This window comes from Petromyzon marinus, chromosome 50 (genome assembly GCF_048934315.1).
Source record: "Petromyzon marinus isolate PM22_M1 ecotype Great Lakes invasive population chromosome 50, UKy_Petmar_22M1.pri1.0, whole genome shotgun sequence".
NCBI classification, from domain to species: Eukaryota; Metazoa; Chordata; class Hyperoartia; order Petromyzontiformes; family Petromyzontidae; genus Petromyzon; species Petromyzon marinus.
The window spans coordinates 2,576,774-2,596,883 of NC_133716.1; the positions used below are offsets into that span (position 1 = coordinate 2,576,774).

Genomic DNA, 20,110 nt, shown 5'->3' on the forward strand with positions numbered 1-20,110 from the left:
CCACACCCTCCCACACTCCCCCCCACACTCCCCCCCACACCCCCCCCACACCCCCCCCACACCCCCTCACACCCCCCCACACCCCCCCACACTCCCCCCCACACCCCCCCCACACCCCCCACACCCTCCCACACTCCCCCACACTCCCCCCCACACTCCCCCCCACACCCCCCCCCCCCACTCTCCCACACTCCTCGGCGCGGTTCGAGCGCATTCCCAGCGCGCGTGCCCAGGAGGAGGCGTCTGCTGACCCCCCCCCCCGCCCCCCAGGCGCTGTGAAGTTTGACGCTGTTTGCGCATAGTCACATAGTCACTTTAAGATGTTTTCTTGTTCATGTTTTTGTTTTTTGTTTGTTGCGATTGCACCCGATTCAAGAGCCAAATGACTCACAGGGCTGTACCTAATAAAGGAAATGAAACTGAAAACTGAAAGACGCGAGGGCTCTGGAAGTACAACCAACATCGGGCGTTGATTTTCTTCTTCTTCTTCATCATCTTCTTCTTCCTATTTCTTCTTCCTCTTCTTCTTCCTCTTCTTCTTCCTCTTCTTCTTCTTAGTCTTCTTCTTCCTCTTCTTCTTCTTTATCTTCTTCTTCTCCTACTTCTTCTTCTTAGTCTTCTTCTTAGTCTTCTTCTCCTACTTCTTTTTTTTCCTCTTCTTCCTCTTCTTCTTCTTCTTCGTCTTCTTCTTCTTCTTCTTCCTCTTCTTCTTCGTCTTCTTCGTCTTAGTCTTCTTCTTCCTCTTCTTCTTCCTCTTCTTCTTAGTTTTCTTCTTCCTCTTCTTTATCTTCTTCTTAGTCTTCTTCTTCCTCCTCTTCTTCTTCTTCTTCTTCAACTTCTTCTCCTACTTCTTAGTCTTCTTCTCCTCCTACTTTTTAATCTTCTCCTTCTTCTCCTCCTACTTCTTCTCAGGCTCCCAAGTGTTGTCGACGGATGTCTAGGAGTTCGTAAAGCAGTGAGGTGGATCTATGATCCAGCACTCAATGATGCGAATCATTGCGTTTGTTATACCTGTGTTCGGTGATGATATATTTACTCGCCCTTTGCCCATCCAAGGACTGGTGTATATTGCAGTAAATCTGAAACTTGCAAGCGAAAATCAGACCGCGACGTGATATTCATTGCATCCATTCGTGTGCAGTTTGTAAGGCCGCGGTGGCACAGACTTATTTCATTTAAAGTTTATAATCCCTTGTTCGTCATGACGTCATTTTTACTTCTATGTCTCAATAGCGTTACAGAGATCGCGTGATGACGTGAGGGTTCTACCTTTGTAGTGAGGGTTGTGAGTTGACGCCGAGGAGGGGGGAGGAGGCGCCTCGGCCCCCCATGTGGAGTGACGTCACCCGCTAATTATTATTAATGGGGTGGGGGGGGTGTCCAATTGAAGGACGTCACCTGTTCATGATTATTAATGAGGTCGGCTGGTCGACGTGGAGTGACGTCACGCGCGTTACACACTGACATTCTTGGGTAAATATAGTATTGTATAAGCATAGTTTTGCTGTAAACAACCCCCCCCTCCCCCCGCTCTGTCAATCCGCTCATGTACGACCATACTTCACCACGCCGGTCAATGGGGGTTGATGGCGGGCGACACCTTAGGCTTTGTATGGATCGCCTCGAGCGCGCACACAACAGCAGCAGCAAACGAGGCTTCCTCACGCTGCTCTTCCACTTTCACTGTGCGTTGTTTCCCATTCACCAGTGCCACTCACTGGTGTAAAGTGGCCCCATACCCTAACGCCATGGGCAGAAGCGACTTGAAGAGCACAACGCTGAATGGTGTCACTCCACTGCTGGATGAGGGCGACTCCCCCACCGCGTGTCGGCCAAAGGGCGTTTTGGGTGTGACCGCGCTGGTGCAGTGTGAGTTGGTGAGACGGGATGGTCAGGTGCGAACATCATTTGCCACTGATGTTAGCCGTGGTCGGGAATCGAGCTCAGGCCGGCGGGTTCGTAGAGAAATCTACTAACTCAACCTAACTTTTCTTTTTTTTTACATAATAGAGGTTTGTGGGTTAGATCGCGTTAATTTTAACCTGTCGATATTTTACCAGGTAAGGCCCCCCAGAAGCGACTTGGCGACAACAAACAATAGCCCAACGAAGCTTCGGCTTGCCTCGTCGACGTTCGTAGCAGTGAGCCAAATACTCCAGGCGCGTGATATTGTTTGTAAATGCGGAGGGGGGGGGGTGGGGGGGGGGGGTGAACCCGGAGGAAGGACCGGGATTCAAATCCACGCCGGTGTTACTACGCCTGGCACGAACAAAGTGGCATCGTGAAAATGCCACGACACTTTGAATGCAGGAACCGAGATTCAAGAAATGAGTTGCGCGGAGGAATTTTTTTCAAATGCAGTAAATACCTCGATATGCGTATTATCGATGAATGAACTTTGGATGTATTACCGTTACATTTAAGAGCACACAAAAAAAGGAAATACGAAACGGCACACAGAACGTAAACAAATAATAAATAATGCTGGTTGTCGGTCTACGGTGATATATCACTGAACATTAAATTATAATAAGACATGGATTCTTGAGTGTTGCGCATCGTGATTTTTATTTTATTTGTCAGTTTGTATTATGTGTTATATTTTAACTCTGAACAGTATTATAAAACAATCTTGTTTTCAATATAAATTATCTTTGTTTACAATATGAATGGTAAGTTACGAAGTGTTTATAGCATGAAATGGTAAGTTACACAAGCTAGGGAAACATACTCAAATAGTACTAATGTTATAAGTTATTTAATATATTAAGTTTCAACGAACGAATGAAGCTCCAGGAACGCGTGGTATATCGAGGTATTACTGTATATTTTGAGATTCGAGCAAGAATACACTAAACTAAACTCTTTTGATTTTTACCAAGTAAGGCCCACTGAACTATACTATAGCTCTGTTTCAGAGGCGACCTGGCCACAAATGACAACTCAACGAAGTGGCTCATCATGCGGGCAAATATCGCAGCCAACCACTCTAAACGCGTGATGTTGATTCTAAATGTGGAGGGGGTAAAACCGGAGGACCCGGAGAAAAATCAAAGCGGCCACTGGGAGAGACACACACACACAAACTCCAAATATACAGCAGCAGGCGTCAGGATCGGTATCGAACCCACGGCCTCCGGTATACCGGGCGAGGTGGTCAACATCTCCTAGCCACCGTCAGCCCTGCGCCACGGATCCCAATCCAGCGCAGTCGAGGTGATGACGTCACTCGTCAGCACCCCCGTGTGAACGGACAGCGCGCGCCACCGAATTCCCCGTGGAAGTGGCGCGCCGGGCCTGAAGCGGAAACCAACCCGGGCGCACGTGTGTGGCAGTGGCAGTGGCCTCAACGTGCACATAGCCTGGCACAAGCGCCGTGGTGGCGTCACCGCCACTTAGTAGCGAATGGCGGTTGTTGTTGTTGTTGTAGTGGCAGTGAAGGAAAGCGCAACCTCAGATGAGTAGCCTGGTGGCGGTGTGTAATCATCGCTACAGATGAGACAAAGGCGGTCGGGCGTGGCGCTGGCCACCCACCCCCTCGTGTACCATTCCGGCTATCAAAGGTGCTCGCTAACAGCACTTGCCCCAACAGTCTATTAACGGCTACACGGGGGATATTTGTCTTTGTCCTTGAAGTGAGACGTACGTGCATTCATTATGATGATGTTGATGTTCATAATGTACTCACCCAAGACAGAATCAGATGGTTGCGAATCCAGTGAGCTTCCCTTACGGATTCCTCCACGCACGTCGAAGACTCACACTGTTTCGTCTCATCAACCACCACGCTACATGTCACAACAACACGCTCACTCGCTCACGCACTCACCTACCCACTCACCCAGTCACCCAGTCACTCACCCACCACACTGCAGGTCACACCACTTCTCTTTCCGCTTCTATCCTCGCATTGCTCTGCTCCGGAATCCCCTCCTCCCCATCGCCGTCTCTCTCTCTCTCCCCATATCTCCCGTGACAATAACCTCGCTCGCATTGAGAAACGCGTTGACTCCCGTCGACGACAACTCTGACGGTGCGGTTTGTTGCCGACCGCTTGGCGTTTTGCCCTTCGGATCTGTGTTCAGCCACCGTGATGAAGAGAAAGCCAGGCAGGGGATTAACGCTCAGTGATTATTTTTAAATGTTTCTCGACGTCCGCGCTCTCTGCACTGCGCTGTCCGCGTTTTCTTTTTTTAGTTATTGAGCGCGTGAAAGGGAGAGCTCAATGCCGGGTGAAATCTCAAAAGTAATGGAGGGGATACGCTGAGTCAGTACGGCTACCTTAACCCCTTGCGCACAATGTCCAATGGCTGCACTTTGGCTTGTGGTGGAAATTACACATTCGCATACCGAGGACTTGTATGTTCCGTTAGAAGCACACCCGCTGTTGAAATCAGCGAACGGCAACCTATGAATGAATCTCGGTTAGCTCGGCTCAACTTGCCGTGCTCCCGCACCTCCGAATAGCACGGTTGGATACGTAATTAAGTTTAACACACACACACATACACACATAATCCAATCCGCCTCTCTGCACGTTGTGTTCGGGGTCACGGCTTACAACCACGGGGAGCGCCCGGCTTGTCGCACGGCCACTGCGCGCTCAGAGAACAACCAAGGTGGCCGAACGACCACCTTGGTTATCGCAGAGTAACGCCGCGAGTATCTCTCTGTCTCTCTCTGTCTCTCTCTCTGTCTCTCTCTCTGTCTCTCTCTGTCTCTCTCTCTGTCTCTCTCTGTCTCTCTCTCTCTGTCTCTCTCTCTCTTCTCTCTCTCTCTCTCTCTGTCTCTCTCTCTGTCTCTCTCTCTGTCTCTCTCTCTGTTTCTCTCTCTGTCTCTCTCTGTCTCCCTCTCTGTCTCTCTCTGTCAATCTCTCTGTCTCTCTCTCTGTCTCTCTGTCTCTCTCTCTCTCTGTATCTGTCTCTCTCTCCGTCTCTGTCTCTCCCGATGCCGCAACCCCAGCGCGCGCAGAGATTTAACCAACCCGCGCTGGGCAGTCTTAATAATAACTGTTATTAACGAGTCGTTCCTCGCCTTGATTGCCGCTTCTAATTGACTGTTACCAGCGCCGCGCGGGATCTTTTTTTGTTTTGTTGGCGTGGAGGAGAGAGGGGGTAGCGGTGGTGGCGATTGCAATTCATTGCGGACGGGGGAGCGGGGTAGATTGTGAGATCGGAGAAGGAGGGGGAGGAGGGAGGAAGGAATGAGGGTTGGTCCTCTGTTCATCCTCTGCGGGTGTCTCTGCGAGTCTGTGTCTCTGTCCTCTCTCTCTCTCTCTCGCTGCTCGATCGGTGCCGCACAAGAGCAGGCGATTAACTGGAGGACTTTGCCAAAAGCGGCCGCGACAAACGGGCAGAATGAGCAGTGACTGACAAATTACGCCTCAATTTTCTGTCAAGTGCCCGGTGCACCCGCGATCGCTCGCTCTGCTCGTGTATATATATAAATACAAATTGCTCACATTCTCTGCACAAGCTGCCTGGCCCTGCGAGCTGCAAATCTCGAGTGCGGGCAGGTGTATGCGCCTGTCATACAGACACGCACACACACACACGTATACTGTATATATAGATACGTGCCCGCCACCGACACGTGCTATCGCAGAGCGCAGACCTCATCATCGACAGTGCTTTGAACAGGGGCCATTGCCCGAAACGTCGCCAATATATTTAACTTTCAGGCCAAGGTTGAGAGTGGGGTTTTTTGTTTTTGCGCCGTTAAGTTTGCTTCGTTAACTCGCGACGCGCACATTATCTGGACGTGACCAGTCGTGCCTAGCCAGCCAGCCAGCCAGCCAGTCAAACTTTTGTTTTCTTCCCGTCGAGTTGTAAGACCGCCGTCGACAGCGGCTGGGTGATCCATTGGCGGTGGATGCGCGCGTGAGAGTTGAATGCGAGTCGTGGGCGTCCTCCGCTCGACGTCGTCGTCTTCGGCGTCGTCGACGTCGTCTTCATCGCCCGCGTCCCCGCGTGGCGAGGAGGCGCGGCATCCTCGCGGGGACTTCTCGGCACCCGGTGTCATGAGCCACGGCTCAGCGCACGACCCCCGAGACTCAATGACGCTGAGGAAGCTCAGGGTGAGGTCCGCGCGGAGCCACAGGGGCGTCATGGTGAGTTGAGCGCGACTCGCCTCGCGCCACGACTCCGGCGGGAGCCGAGTTCGACTCGCGGTCAGCGTCGGTGACGATTATCCGCACCGGTCCTGAGCCTCTCCCACACCTAGGTCGACTCAGCCTCGAATGGGCACCCGCGGTGCGGTGTGTACATTACATCGGCACTGCGGAGACAAAGGCGGTCGGGTGTGGTGTTGGTCACCCACACGCTGACCTCGCGTGCAGCGCTGGCATTCACAGGTGCTCGCTAGCAGCACCTGCCCCAACAGTCTGTGTAGGCTACACGGGGGATCTTTGTCATGTTGTATTCGTGTGTGTGTGTATATAGTGTTTTGTTTGCATGTGCGTATTTATTTACGTACGCGAACGCATGTCCTATATACGATCGAATACATGATCCAGTGGCGAATATATCATCCAGTCCTCGGGTCTCCCGCTAGGTCGACTTAGCCTTTAACGAGTACTTGGTGCCGTGAGTAAATATCAGCAGTGGGGGAGACAAAGGCGGCCGCGCGTGGTGCTGGCCACCAATCCCGCCCCCGCAGCGCTCGCGTGCCATGCTCGACCAGATCAACTTTCTGCAACAGTTTGTTAGAGGCTATGTAGGGGGGGTGGGCAACCTTTGTGTGTTGAGTAATACGCTCGCTCGCTCAGCATAGCCTCGCTGAGTCTCACGACTCACTGAGTCTCAGGAGGCTCCTTGCCAGGTTGTACTATGCGGGGCTTTGCTTCAATTTTGGAGAGAAGAAAATACGAAATGTGACCGCTGATTGTCTGTGCTGTAATACCCATGGTGTTTACATCGGAGGATGCGACGCTGTACGACGGATTATCTAAACGTCGTCAAATCAAAGCTCGCGGCAGTCTGCACGTCACGAGATCAGCGGCGGCAGCGAAGCTGTGTGAGTGCGCGCATCATCATCATCCTAGACGTAACCCACAACGTTACATTAAATTACTAAAATAAACTATACTGTACTGAGCACGAGCGTACAGCAGTAAACTTTAATACAAATTATACAGGGTATAACAAAAACCCATCAAAACCCTGCACGTTAATTATATGTTGTACTGTTTAACGCGAAGGCTTTCGCGACCAATATCATCCATGATACAGGTTTATTTTGGGGGTTAGATCGCGTAAATATATAAATGTGTCGTTAAACCCGCCACCACCCGACACAGACAATTAGTAAGGTTTGTCACGTAAACAGAACGTGGCCTTTGCGTTTCTATTCACACATCTGGCTGTCGCCTGATGGAGCTAGTTGTAATCACTGGCGAAACGTCGTACTCAAGATTGTAAATGTTGTGGCTTTGCTCTCCAACACACCGGTTAGTGCTGTACTGGTGACGAATTGGCACGTTCTGTTTACGTGACAACCCTTACTAGTTGGCTGTGTCGGGTGGTGGCGGGTTTAACGACACACATATTTACGCGCACTAACCACCCCCCCCCCCCCCCAAAAAAAACCCGTATCATGAATATGTTGCACTCTACAGACCGCTACATTTCTTTACGCGCGACGCAGAGTGGTTCGTGTACAGGGCAGTGGGTAGCGGAGGCGAAGGCTGAGAGGCGACGGATAACGAGGAAAAGGGCAGACGATGCTGTCAGCGACGTGAGCGTGGGGTGTGGAGGCGACGCAAATCAGACAGCGGTGTTAATAATAAAGAGACGACTTAGTTGTGGAACGACGTAAAGAGGAGACGTAAGTCGGCACATCGCTGTATTTGTATACGCATATGGCTAATGGTGTGCGCTATGAATGTGGCGAAGGTGGTTCGATTCCCCAACACGCCTAACATGGGTGAACGTTGGACTTCTTTCGCACCGTACGTAGCCAGCCACGCTAATCGAAGGTGCAACATCAGTGGCTAGTGACATCAAAACCAATGCTGGTAGATTCGGCCTGAAATAAAAAAGGCCTACCTGGGGCGGTGTTTAAACATTGGGGAAACAAAGGCGGCCGTGATGGGACATACCACTCCCTCGTGCCTTTAACAGCTGCTCAGAAAACAGCACTTACTCCACAAGACATGTGAAGGCTATGCGGATGGTCTTTGTCTTTGTGTTGTTGTATTTGCGTATGTGAACGTGTTCACGTGACTGTGTAATGTACATGTACGGTATGTATGAAAGCGGTGTCTAAATCTGTCACGCGCTGTCCCTAGATCGACTCAGCCTTAAATGAGTACCTGGTACGGGTGACGTTAACACTCGCGCTGGGGAGGACAGATTCGGGGGATGCGTGCAGACTCGTGTCGACATGGCATGCCTTAATAGGTGCTCGCGAATGGTTCTTACGCACGCGCATGTGTGTGTCTACACGTGCCATTACGTGTGTTGCTATTCGCGTCTGTTTCACGTTATCGCGGATACCCCTTGCTAACGAGATGTCCCACAAATCATTTTGGGGGTTATCCGGGAGAAATTATACTCATTAAAGAGATAAATACGCGTGTGTATATATATTCACATACAATTATATTATCACAGCACTGACGCCTACCTCTAACCGCTGGGCTTAGCCTGGTGTTCGCGTTGGGTCAATGGTAGCGAATTGTGCGTAACTCGCGGGTGTGTCGCGCCCATGTAAACAGCAGTAACCCTGGTATCGCGAACACATTGGGTCGGCTGCCGCTACGGCTGCCACGGCTCTTCTGGACGCGACCGCCGCTCTAGATTTCGCATTCACACAGTATGTGCCTATGTGTGTATGTATGTGTATGAGCTGTGTGTTGAACTTCTTTCGCACCGTACGTAGCCAACTGTGCTAATCGGAGGCGCGGGGATGCGTGGTTTGCATGGACCCTGGTGCAAGGGACTACATGGGGGGGGGGGGGGGCTGTCCAACCCCCACCGTAATCGAGCGGCTGCCACCCCCCCCTATCCCATAGTTCCCTGCGCAACCTGGACAGTCGCCCCTTGCGCTGGGAGGACATCTCGTTAACGACGGAGTCGATCGAGGGTGTCCAGTGCCACGTGACGTGAGCGCGATGCGGACACGTGGCACGCGTACACGAAGGGATAAAAAAAAACAACAATCTATAAATTTTGATTTAAAGCTTTCGTGACTGCAGTAATTCATATTCTTAGTTTTTTCGGTAAAGTCACGTTGAAGGGAAACAACAAAAAAATAATGAAATATATATATATTTTATATATTATATTATATATTATCTTATATATTTTATAAAAAAAATTATATGATAAAATATTAAAATATATATATTTTATTATTTTGTTGTTTCCCTTCAACGTGACTTTACCTGAAAAAACTAAGAATAACAATCTATAACTTGCGCTGAAAACGTGCACACTCAGACTCAGAATATTTATTTGTAGTGGAGGAATCCGATGAGCTATAAAGTTTTATTTCACAGATGTCCAGTAAAACAAAATCACAGATGTCCAGATGTCCACTCAATCAGGGGGGGGCAGACAATGCCGAGTCAGTCACACGCAATTGATGAATACGCACAACTCACTTTTCGTTAACAACAATGTAGCATTAAAAGGGTAAACAAAATAATAGGCGACGTTTCGGCCAATGGACATGTTTCAGAGCACATACGTGGAGAGAGCAGAGGGAGCGTTCAATGAAAGTTGTAGACTGCACTTGGTACGAATTTATTAAGTAATGAAAAATGGATTACTTAATTACACGTACGGTGCTGTAGAATGATCAATGTTGTGTAAGTGTGTGATAATTACAGGAGATGCCTTGATGCATCTGTGCCGAGGTTTCCGGAGAAGTTGTAAATTGTTAGAATGTGCGCAGACACGCGACTGACTCACAATCGATGCATACCATCGCATCTCTCTGAATTCAGCTCAATCCTCCAGGAAATCGCGTCACTTATATTTGCCCCCCCCACCCCCACTGTGAGCTCCTCCCCTCTCCCCCAACCCCGCCCCCTGTGAAAACAGACGACGCTCCGTGCAGGACGGTCGATGCACCTGTGTAGCCACTGCCTCTCATCTCTCCTGACCCTTGTCTCCCGTTTCTCCGTTACGTTCCAATCCTTTTCCCCAAAATTACCCACGTGTTCTCTTCTCTCTTCCCTTTGCCATTCGTTCATCTCCCCCCCCCCCCCATCCATTACACCATTGACTGGATATCTGTGAAATAGAGCTTTATAGATCATCGGATTTTTCTAGTCTTAACAAAGATATTTATTGTGACTCTACTTACTCCGCTTCTTGTGGTGCGCCTGCCACGTGTACAGCAGTTGCTGGTGATTAATAGTCGCCGAGGGCGCTTGCATGGCTTTACGTCTGTCAATGTTCGCCGTGTCAAAGCACCACGAGGAATGGCGATTAACTCAATGTCTCATCGGTCAATCAGCATCACGGCTGATCAACATCGCAGTATCACCTCATTGATCGGTCTGTACCGCAGGCCGGCCGGCCTGCCGTCCATTCGGATGCTGTGGTGTAACAATGGTACCTCGGTGGTGAGATGTTAAGTACCTCGCCTGGTATACAGGAAGTCGTGGGTTCGTTCCCGACCCTAACGCCTGCTGTACATTTGGAGTTTGCGTGTCTTTCTCTCCCTGTAGTCGCGCGGATTTTTGTCCGGGTCTTTCGGTTTTTCCCTCCACATTTAGAATCAACATCACGCGTTTAGAGTATATGGCTGCAATAAATGTCCACGTGATAAGCCACTTCGCTGAGCTATCATTTGTGACCCACTCAGTGGGTCCTACCTGGTAAAATAATACAATTATTTATTTGAAGCTTTCGTGACTACAGGAATCCATACTCACGTAGGCCAGGCACAGCCGACTTTACCTAAAGAACCACAGAGTATAAAATAAGTATTGTTTAGTTTCGTACTATAATTTAAATAACGTTTATTACGAAGCGCAAGAAGGTGCTGCCGCTCCGGCGTGATGAATGGTTCGCACTGTGGACTTGCAAATCCATCCAATTTCCGGCGCGGCAGTGAAAGCAATGGCGCAGATGTATTTGTATGAAGTTCACTCGATCCCCCCAGCGCGCCTGCGGTTCCACACGCGGTGAGATCAAGGTGTGGGTGCTCCGACCTCTATCCGAGACGAGCATGAGTAGGCGAAAATACCCCCATAGAGTTCGCTGTAGCGAATACTCTCAACACGAGGCGCTGCAGGAACTCGTGGGGACGTTGCTGCTGCTGCTGCTACTGCTGCGTCACCACAATTCAACAACAACAACAACAACAACTCACATTCATCCACAAACACAGAGTGTGACCTTTAAAAAAATTATATATAATAGATGACGTTTCGCGCAACGGCCCCTTCTTCACAGCACCCTATACCTCTCTGGCCTATGTGCTGTGAAGGATGGGCATTGCCCGAAGCGTCGTCTATTGTATAGTACGTTTTATTTTGAAGGGCTTGGCGTTTTTGACTCGATGTTCTATGAGCAAGTGCGCGAATTATAACAGCAAACATCGAACACCTGCTCAAGCTTCAGGAAGCGAATCTGTCTCGCCAGCCAATATCGTACGGACACACCGGTTCTCGCCATGGGAATGTGGAATTTACGCCACTAGCCCAGGGCGCGCACGTACAATTATTCACACACATATATACAATATATACAAATATCTCCGCTATAGCCTTAACATATTATTGGGTCAGTGTGTACTGTTAGTGATAAAATATGGCACGCGATGCTGTGGCAATCACCACGCCCGGCCGCCTTTGTTTCCCTGGTGGTGCTGGTTACGCATTGCACGAGGTAACCGGTTCGGATTTTCGTCTCCGATGTTCGCCGTGAGCGGGAATCGAAATCGGGTCGCCGAGTTCGTAGCGCAGCGCGATATTCACAACACCACAGCTCCAAACCAAAGACAAAGACCCCCCGTGTAGCCTTGACAGACTGTTGGGGCAAGTGCTGTTAGCGAGCACCTATGAAGACCAGAACTGCACACAAGGGGGTGGGTGGCCAGCACCACGAACGGCCGCCTTTGTCTCCCTAGTGGCAATGCTTTTACACATCGCACCAGGTACTCATTTTAGGCTGAGTCGACCTAGGGGAGGCCCAGGTACAGATTTAGATAATCGTCACTGGGCCGTCGGGTTCGTAGCGCAGCGCGCTAATCACTACAATATTACTCACCACACATTAGTACATACAGCTGTGAACTCACACATATATACACACCGATAACACACATAGTTACACTCACACGCATTCACATTCTCATATATACATTAACACACACGTATTAAAATACAAACGGTACACACACACACAGGCACGCATATACAACAACAACCGCCATTCGCCACTAAGTGGCGGTGACATCACCACGACGCTTGTGCCAGGCCATGTGCACCACGCCCGGCCGCCTTTGTCTCCCCGGTGGCGATGTTTATACACACCGAACCAGGTACTCATTTGAGAATGAGTCGACCTAAGGGAGGCCCAAGATGGGTTCAAATAATTAATCGTCACTGGTGTTGGCCGTGAGCAGGAATCGAACTCCGGTCGCCGGGTTCGTCGCGTAGAGCGCTATCCACCGCACGTACACACACACACACGCTAATGCTTAAACATGTAATACAAAAGACAAAGATCCCCCCTATAGCCTTAACAAACTGTAGGGGCGAGTGCCGTTCGCGAGCACAAATGAAGGTGCGATATACACACATGCACACACACACACGTACATATATTTTACATATATATCTATGTACAACACGCCATTCTCACACACTCGCAGTACAAAGACAAAGTCTCCTGTATAGCCTGGAACAGACTGTTGGGGCAAGTGCTGTTAGCGAGCCCTTAAACAACCGTTCTCAGGGTGCTACGCATGGCAAGGTACACAATAGCTATCAAGAACAATGTAAAGACGAAGTGAGAAAGACGGTTTGAGAATAACGAGAGAGAACGCCGCTTTAAACGGAGACGTCTTTAGTCGAGTCCCCTGATCTCGAAGGGCGACGAGCTCCAGAGTTTAGGTGCCGCAATTGCCAAGGTGACCCCCCCCCCCCTCCCCACCCCCCACGTGTGCAGCCTGGGACCGTGGGACGAAAGTCAGAAAAAGACGCAGGGAAAAGGCTTCGAATATTCGATGTTTGGTGCCAACACGGCTGCGTCTCTCCCAGACGAGAGAAGCTATCACCGATGGCCCAGGCCAAAGAACGAATCGACGTCCAAAGCAGAGATGAATTCGCATCGGGGGGGGCAGTGCCGGATGAAACTAGTATGGGGCCTGTAGCATATCTTATAAAGGGCCCCTAAATAAAAAAAAAAACTTTTAAACACGCATTTTTTTACTTGCATAGTAAAGTAATTGTGTTTTTTTTCCCATTGCTATATATCCAGATAATACGACAAATCGCTAACCTTAAACACCCAGTCGTCCGTAAAAGTTGAAGGCGTTATAGTACTATAGTAATAGAGAAAGTGCGGCATTACTGAACCGGAATTGATAGCTTGAAAGCATTTAGCGCGGGGCTCTTGAAAGTGCGGGGTCCGTAACACAAGTAGCTACATATGTAACTACTACATATGCAGCTACTTGTGTTACTGGGATCATCCGGCACTGGGGGAGGGGAGGGCATCTACAAACGATGCTCGCCGATAATTAATTATGATTCTTTCACATGGCTGGCTGGCCGATGTTCGTGTGGAGAGAGCTGCGGCTTTAACTCCACACCGAGGTGGCTCAGCTGGAGCCAGGGGATCGGCAACTCCGCGTCTGCGAAGCCACGTGTAGGCTCACTAGGGACTGCTGCTGCTGCTGCTTCGTGACTTTGCTCATTGAAGGACCGACACCGTCTCGTAGACACCACCGCAGTTCATCGGCGGCTTTTGGAATATTGAGAGGGGGATTTTTTTCACGGAATTCGAAAGAAAAATGCCCGCCTCTTGTGATATTGGTTGCCGACCACTGAGCTAGCGGATTGCGTCAGGAGTAGTGATGATGCCTCCTCCTTCACGTGGAGATATGTATGTGCGTCCATGGGTCTCTATGCGAGTGTACAATTCTGTATCTCGACCTATAGATTTCCGTGTGAGTAGTCCACGGGTCTCGATTTTTCTGAATTTTTTTGTATTCCCCGTTTTTTTTTCTCTCGCTGTTGCTGTTTGTCCGCCTTCTGTATTTTCAACAGACACCGACTCAATTTTTTTCCGCAAAAATAAATAGTTCGGTTGTCAGTTATTCTTAATAAAAGCAATGCACTTATTTTTTTTGACTGAACCTCTCACCACTGTAGGCACCGCGCCTCTGTCAGGCCGCAGAACTTTCCCACGTCGCTTCGTGCGCGTTTGTTGATTTATGGGGAGCGGCCCGGCTGTGGCTGTGAGCGCTCTGCACTACGAACCCGCCGTTTTTATTAGCCGAGTTCGATTCCCGCTCGCCGGTCAACACCGTCACAAATAATCGAGGCGCTCCCGAGCCTCGCCTCGGTCGACTCAGCTTTAAGCGAGTTATCTGGGGAGACAAATGCGGCCGGGCGTGGTGCTGACCCTCACCCATTGTGTACCGTGTCCCCCCCCCCCCGACAGTATGGTAATAGACTGTACGGGGAAGTTTTGTCTCTATCTGCAGACTGCGCTACGCCGTAATGCTATTTCGTAACAAGGGGTGTTACGGAAATGTCTGTCGATCTGTTTACCATCTGAGTCCTTCTGTTATCCCCAATTGTGCTGTTGCGTCACGGTCACCGTACAGGCGTTTGCCTTTCGGGTCTCTCGTGTTAGGGAATGGTCCGCGGAAGCGGATATCACAGAGCTACATCTCAGATGATTTGTTCTTCAACAGACCTCGGGCTCCACGCACATTAGGGTCGCGTGACAGCAGCGGTTCGTCGCGGAAGCGAAATGTAAAATGTGCCGGTGTTTTGCGTGCGTTCTTTTGCGACTGGGCTGAGACCGTCAAGTTCGCCACCACGTGTCTGGGATTCGAACCTAGGCCCTCGGTGCTTTGACCTATGAGCGACCCGTCCGCTCCTCGTAACGCAGTGGTCTAGAGGTCGGTCAGTCATCGTGATCGTGAGACTCCCCCCCCCCACCCCTCATGTCAGAGGAACATTGGTGGCCAGTACAGCAAGTAGGTTAGCCGGTCTATGTTTTTTTTATTTTCTTCAGATGTTTGAGCGTCATCCGCCCGTCTCCGTGACTGTTTATGTTTACTCCGGATTATTGTAACGTGTAAACAAAACTAACAACACACACACACACATCTCTAGGAAAGTGGCCACACAGACAAGGCGGGACTCTCTTGAAAACGTGTCCCGAGATACAATTGAAGCTTTCCACACACATGCGGAGTCACTCGGTTTAACACGTAGGAGGCTTTCGCGACCAATATCATCCATAATAGAGGTTTTTTTTGGGTTCGATCGCGTAAATATATAAATGTGTCATTAAGCCGGCCACCACCCGACACAGCCAATTAGTAAGCGCTGTCACGTAACCAGAACGTGGCCAATTCCTTATTAGTACAGCACACCGGTGTGTTGGAGAGCAAAGCAACAACATTTACCATCTGAGTACGACGCTTCGCCAATAATTACAGCCAGCATCATCAGGCGCCAGCCAGATTTGTGCAGAAGTCCACCTGTTTCGCTCCTTGAATCGAGGCGGTAGATGTGATGACATCACTTGTGGGCTCTTCTTGCCCCAAGGTGAATTCACACCGGTAAACAGACGACACTGAACGAGAAGTATCCAATCACACGGCTGCCGATGTTCATGTCGACCTACGGTTGGCATTTGACACCAAGGTGGTCGAGCCAGACAATCGCGTCGCGAGTTGTCGTGCATCGCTGTGGTGATGCCTCCTCCCTATAGATCTCTATGCTCGTATTTTGGGTCTCTATGTCCGTGCACAGTTCCGTATCTGAATATATATACAGTAGGGTATCTGTGTGAGTCTATGGGTCTCAATGGAAGTGTTATGTATTCTGTATTTGAATGTACGTGCTGTGTGTTGAACTTCTTTCGCACCGTACGTAGCAAACCGTGCTGATTGGAGGTGCGGGGGAAGGACAACAAACGGGACAAACAAAGCAGTTCTAACGGAATGAGTTTTGAATGCCGATAATCGATAGATATGTGTGAGTACATGGGGTTCTATGCGAGTCTATGGGTTTCAGTGTGAATCTTATATATCTCTGTGCGCATCTGTGGCTCTCTACGTGAGTCTCTGCTGTCTCTACGTGAGTCGACGGGTCTCTCTGTGTGTGAGTCTACGGGTCTCTCTGTGTGTGAGTCTACGGGTCTCTCTGTGTGTGAGTCTAAGGGTCTCCCTGTGTGTGAGTCTACGGGTCTCTCTGTGTGTGAGTCTACGGGTCTCTCTGTGTGTGAGTCTACGGGTCTCTCTGTGTGTGAGTCTACGGGCCTCCTTGTGTGTGAGTCTACGGGCCTCCTTGTGTGTGAGTCTAACGGTCTCTCCGTGTGTGAGCCTACGGGTCTCTCTGTGTGTGAGTCTACAGGTCTCTCTGTGTGTGAGTCTACAGGTCTCTCTGTGTGTGAGTCTACGGGTCTCTCTGTGTGTGAGTCTACGGGTCTGTGTGTGAGTCTAAGGGTCTCTCTATGTGTGAGTCTACGGGTCTGTGTGTGAGTCTACGGGTCTCTCTGTGTGTGAGTCTACGGTACTCTCCGTGTGTGAGTCTACGGGCCTCTCTGTGTGTGAGTCTACGGGTCTGTGTGTGTGAGTCTACGGGTCTCTCTGTATGTGAGTCTACGGGTCTGTGTGTGTGAGTCTACGGGTCTCTCTGTGTGTGAGTCTACGGGTCTCTCTGTGTGTGAGTCTACGGGTCTCTCTGTGTGTGAGTCTACGGGTCTGTGTGTGAGTCTAAGGGGCTCTCTATGTGTGAGTCTACGGGTCTGTGTGTGAGTCTACGGGTCTCTCTGTGTGTGAGTCTACGGGTCTCTCTGTGTGTGAGTCTACGGGTCTCTCCGTGTGTGAGTCTACGGGTCTCTCTGTGTGTGAGTCTACAGGTCTCTCTGTGTGTGAGTCTACGGGCTCTCTGTGTGTGAGTCTACGGGTCTGTGTGTGAGTCTAAGGGTCTCTCTATGTGTGAGTCTACGGGTCTGTGTGTGAGTCTACGGGTCTCTCTGTGTGTGAGTCTACGGGTTTCTCTGTGTGTGAGTCTACGGGTCTGTGTGTGTGTGAGTCTACGGGTCTCTCTGTGTGTGAGTCTACGGGTCTCTCTGTGTGTGAGTCTACGGGTCTCTCTGTGTGTGAGTCTACGGGTCTGTGTGTGAGTCTAAGGGACTCTCTATGTGTGAGTCTACGGGTCTCTCTGTGTGTGAGTCTACGGGTCTCTCTGTGTGTGAGTCTACGGGTCTCTCTGTGTGTGAGTCTACGGGTCTCTCTGTGTGTGAGTCTACGGGTCTGTGTGTGTGTGAGTCTACGGGTCTCTCTGTGTGTGAGTCTACGGGTCTCTCTGTGTGTGAGTCTACGGGTCTGTGTGTGTGTGAGTCTGCGGGTCTCCGCCTTCTGCTTAGCATGGCTGATGTTGACCGTCGTGCAACGGCTGTAGATGTACACCCAGGCGGTTGAGCCAGAGCGGATTGCCGACAGGAGTAGGGGCGGAGTGGTGAATCATCGATGCCGCCTCCTCCTCCTTCGCGACTGTGAATCGAGCGTTGAGTCTGCGTCGTTCCACACCCCACGGCTCTGTGACCTGGGCCCGTGACCACAATCGAAGCACATCGCATCGAGTGCCTGGGTGACTCGTGCGACGTTCAGATACGCGCGTGCAAATACTCGGACGGGCGCATTGAGTTGACCAAGACGTCGCAACGATAGGACGGCAGAGCGCGGGCAGTGGTCGGTCGCCGCCTGCTCTGGCTGCCCTTTTGCCACGCGCCTGCGGATTCCCACGCCCGCGCGTTACGAACTCTACAGCAGCGACGTGACATTGATATCTGCACGAATGATTCGGATATATATAGAGTCAAACATTGTTGTTGTTGTTGGGTGTTATCGTCGTGAGTATAACGCGTGCCTGGCCTCAATCCGCATGTATTCAACTGATTACAACACAACAGGCACGCGCTGCATTATATTTGAAAAGAGTCCATACGGTACACCGTGTTTGGAAGGAGGTAGTCGTGTTTGTGCGCTCTATCGGCTTTCCAAATTATTCGCGTAACTGTTACTACATTTGAATACAAATAATGCTTTGCAAACTCGGTAATTATTGAAGCTTAAGCAATCACATATCCCCAGCGCTATCTGCTACACACATACTAAACACATTATACTGACGCCTGCTGTGTATTTGGAGTTTGCGTGTTTCTCTCCCCGTGCTCGCGTGGATTTTTCTCCGGGTCCTCCGGGTTTCAACCCCCTCCACAATTAGAATCAGCATCACGCGTTTAGAGTCTCTGGCGACTGCTATGAATGTCCACGTGGTGATAAGCCACTTCGTTTAGCTGTGGTTTGGGGCCAGGTCGCTGATACAATCAAAATAGAAGTAAAATATATATATACATACAGCATCACACACAGACGATCCTGTACATTTCTATTCTGCTGTACATAGAATTGATCTATGCAGCGCAGGCTTTTTATGGGTGCTCGCTACCAGAATACTTGCCCCAACAGTCTGTGTAGGCTCCACGAGGAATGTTTGTCATGTTGTGTTCACGTGTGTATGTATCTGTGTATGCATGCATCGTGTTTTCTGTATGCGTGTGCGTATGCATAAATGTATGTATGTATGCGTGTGTGTGTGTATAGTGGGGAGCGGTGGTGTAGCGGTTAGCGCTACGTTGCGCTACGAACCTGGCGACCCGAGTTCGATTCCCGCTCACGGCCAACACCCAGCGACGATTATCTGAACCGGTCCCGGGCCTCCCCTAGGTCGACTCAGCCTCAAATGAGTACCTGGTGCGGTGTGTAGTGAACATCGCCACTGGGGAGACAAAGGCGGCCGGGCGTGGTGCTTGCCACCCGCCCCTTCGTGTGCTGTACAGGCCTTCGTAGGTGTTCGCTAACAGCACTTGCCCCAACAGTGTGTTAAGGCTATACGGGGATCTTTATCTTTATACATTTATGCGTATGTGTATGTATGTGTGCGCGTGTGTGTGCGTGCATGCATGCATGCGTATACATGTACAGACGATCCCGGCCCTGTGACTGATGTCCATTTTAAAGCTGTCATACATAGAATGGCTCGGGACCCGTTGGCACGCAAACATCGGCGAATTTTTGCCTATGAAAACAAAAGTAGAAATTAGACAACGAGAAACTGATGTCGTACTGCTCCCCGAACGGATGTCAGCACGAGGAGGTTTGAGTCGGTTTCACTCGGACGGGGGAGCCTCGTTCCGACGTCTCGCATTGCTCCAACACGCCCAGCGCATTCGTGACGACCACTGCGTGCGTATCTCGTGTGCCAAGCATGTGTGTGTGTGGAGCGATAGTGTAGCGGTTAGCGCGCTGCGCTATGAACCTGGCGACCCGGGTTCGATTCCCGCTCACGGCCAACACCAGTGACGAGTATCTGAACCGGTCCCGGGCCTCCCCTAGGTCGACTCAGCCTCAAATGAGTAGCTGGTGCGGTGTGTAAACATTGCCACTAGGGAAACAAAGGCGGTCGGGCGTGGTGCTGGCCACCCACCCACTCGTGTACCGTTCCGACCTTCATAGGTGCTCGCTAACAGTACTTGCCCCTACAGTCTGTTAAGGCTATATGGGGGATCTTTGGATCTTTGTGGGGAGCGGTATGGGCGTGGCGCTGATCGCTAACAGCACTTGCCCCAACGGTCTGTTAAGGCTATCTTTGTCTTTGTCTTGTGGGATTGCGCGTGATGAGCGGTAGCGCGCTGCGCTACGATTCCCCGCTCACGGTCGCCGACACGAGTGACGAGTATCTGAACCGTTCCTGGGCCTCCCCTAGGTCGACTCAGCCTTAAATGAGTAACATTACCACTGGGAATACAAAGGCGGCCTGGCGTGGTGTATCGTGCCGGCCTTCATGGGTGCTCGTTAACAGCACTTGCGCCAACATTCATGAAAGGCTACACGGGGG

At 50.5% G+C, this 20,110-nt stretch overlaps 1 protein-coding gene across 1 annotated transcript in view; it reads left to right on the forward strand.

Annotated features, from left to right (window-relative positions):
• The first annotated feature begins 4,940 nt into the window (after positions 1–4,940).
• The window catches only part of LOC116953166 (LIM/homeobox protein Lhx8-like), a 43,127-nt gene continuing 27,957 nt past the window's right edge, over positions 4,941–20,110 (forward strand). The window contains exon 1 of the mRNA XM_032973081.2: positions 4,941–6,109. Within this exon, the coding sequence (XP_032828972.1) occupies positions 5,891–6,109 (219 nt within the window). The 5' untranslated portion in view covers positions 4,941–5,890. The remainder of the gene's footprint in view (positions 6,110–20,110) is intronic.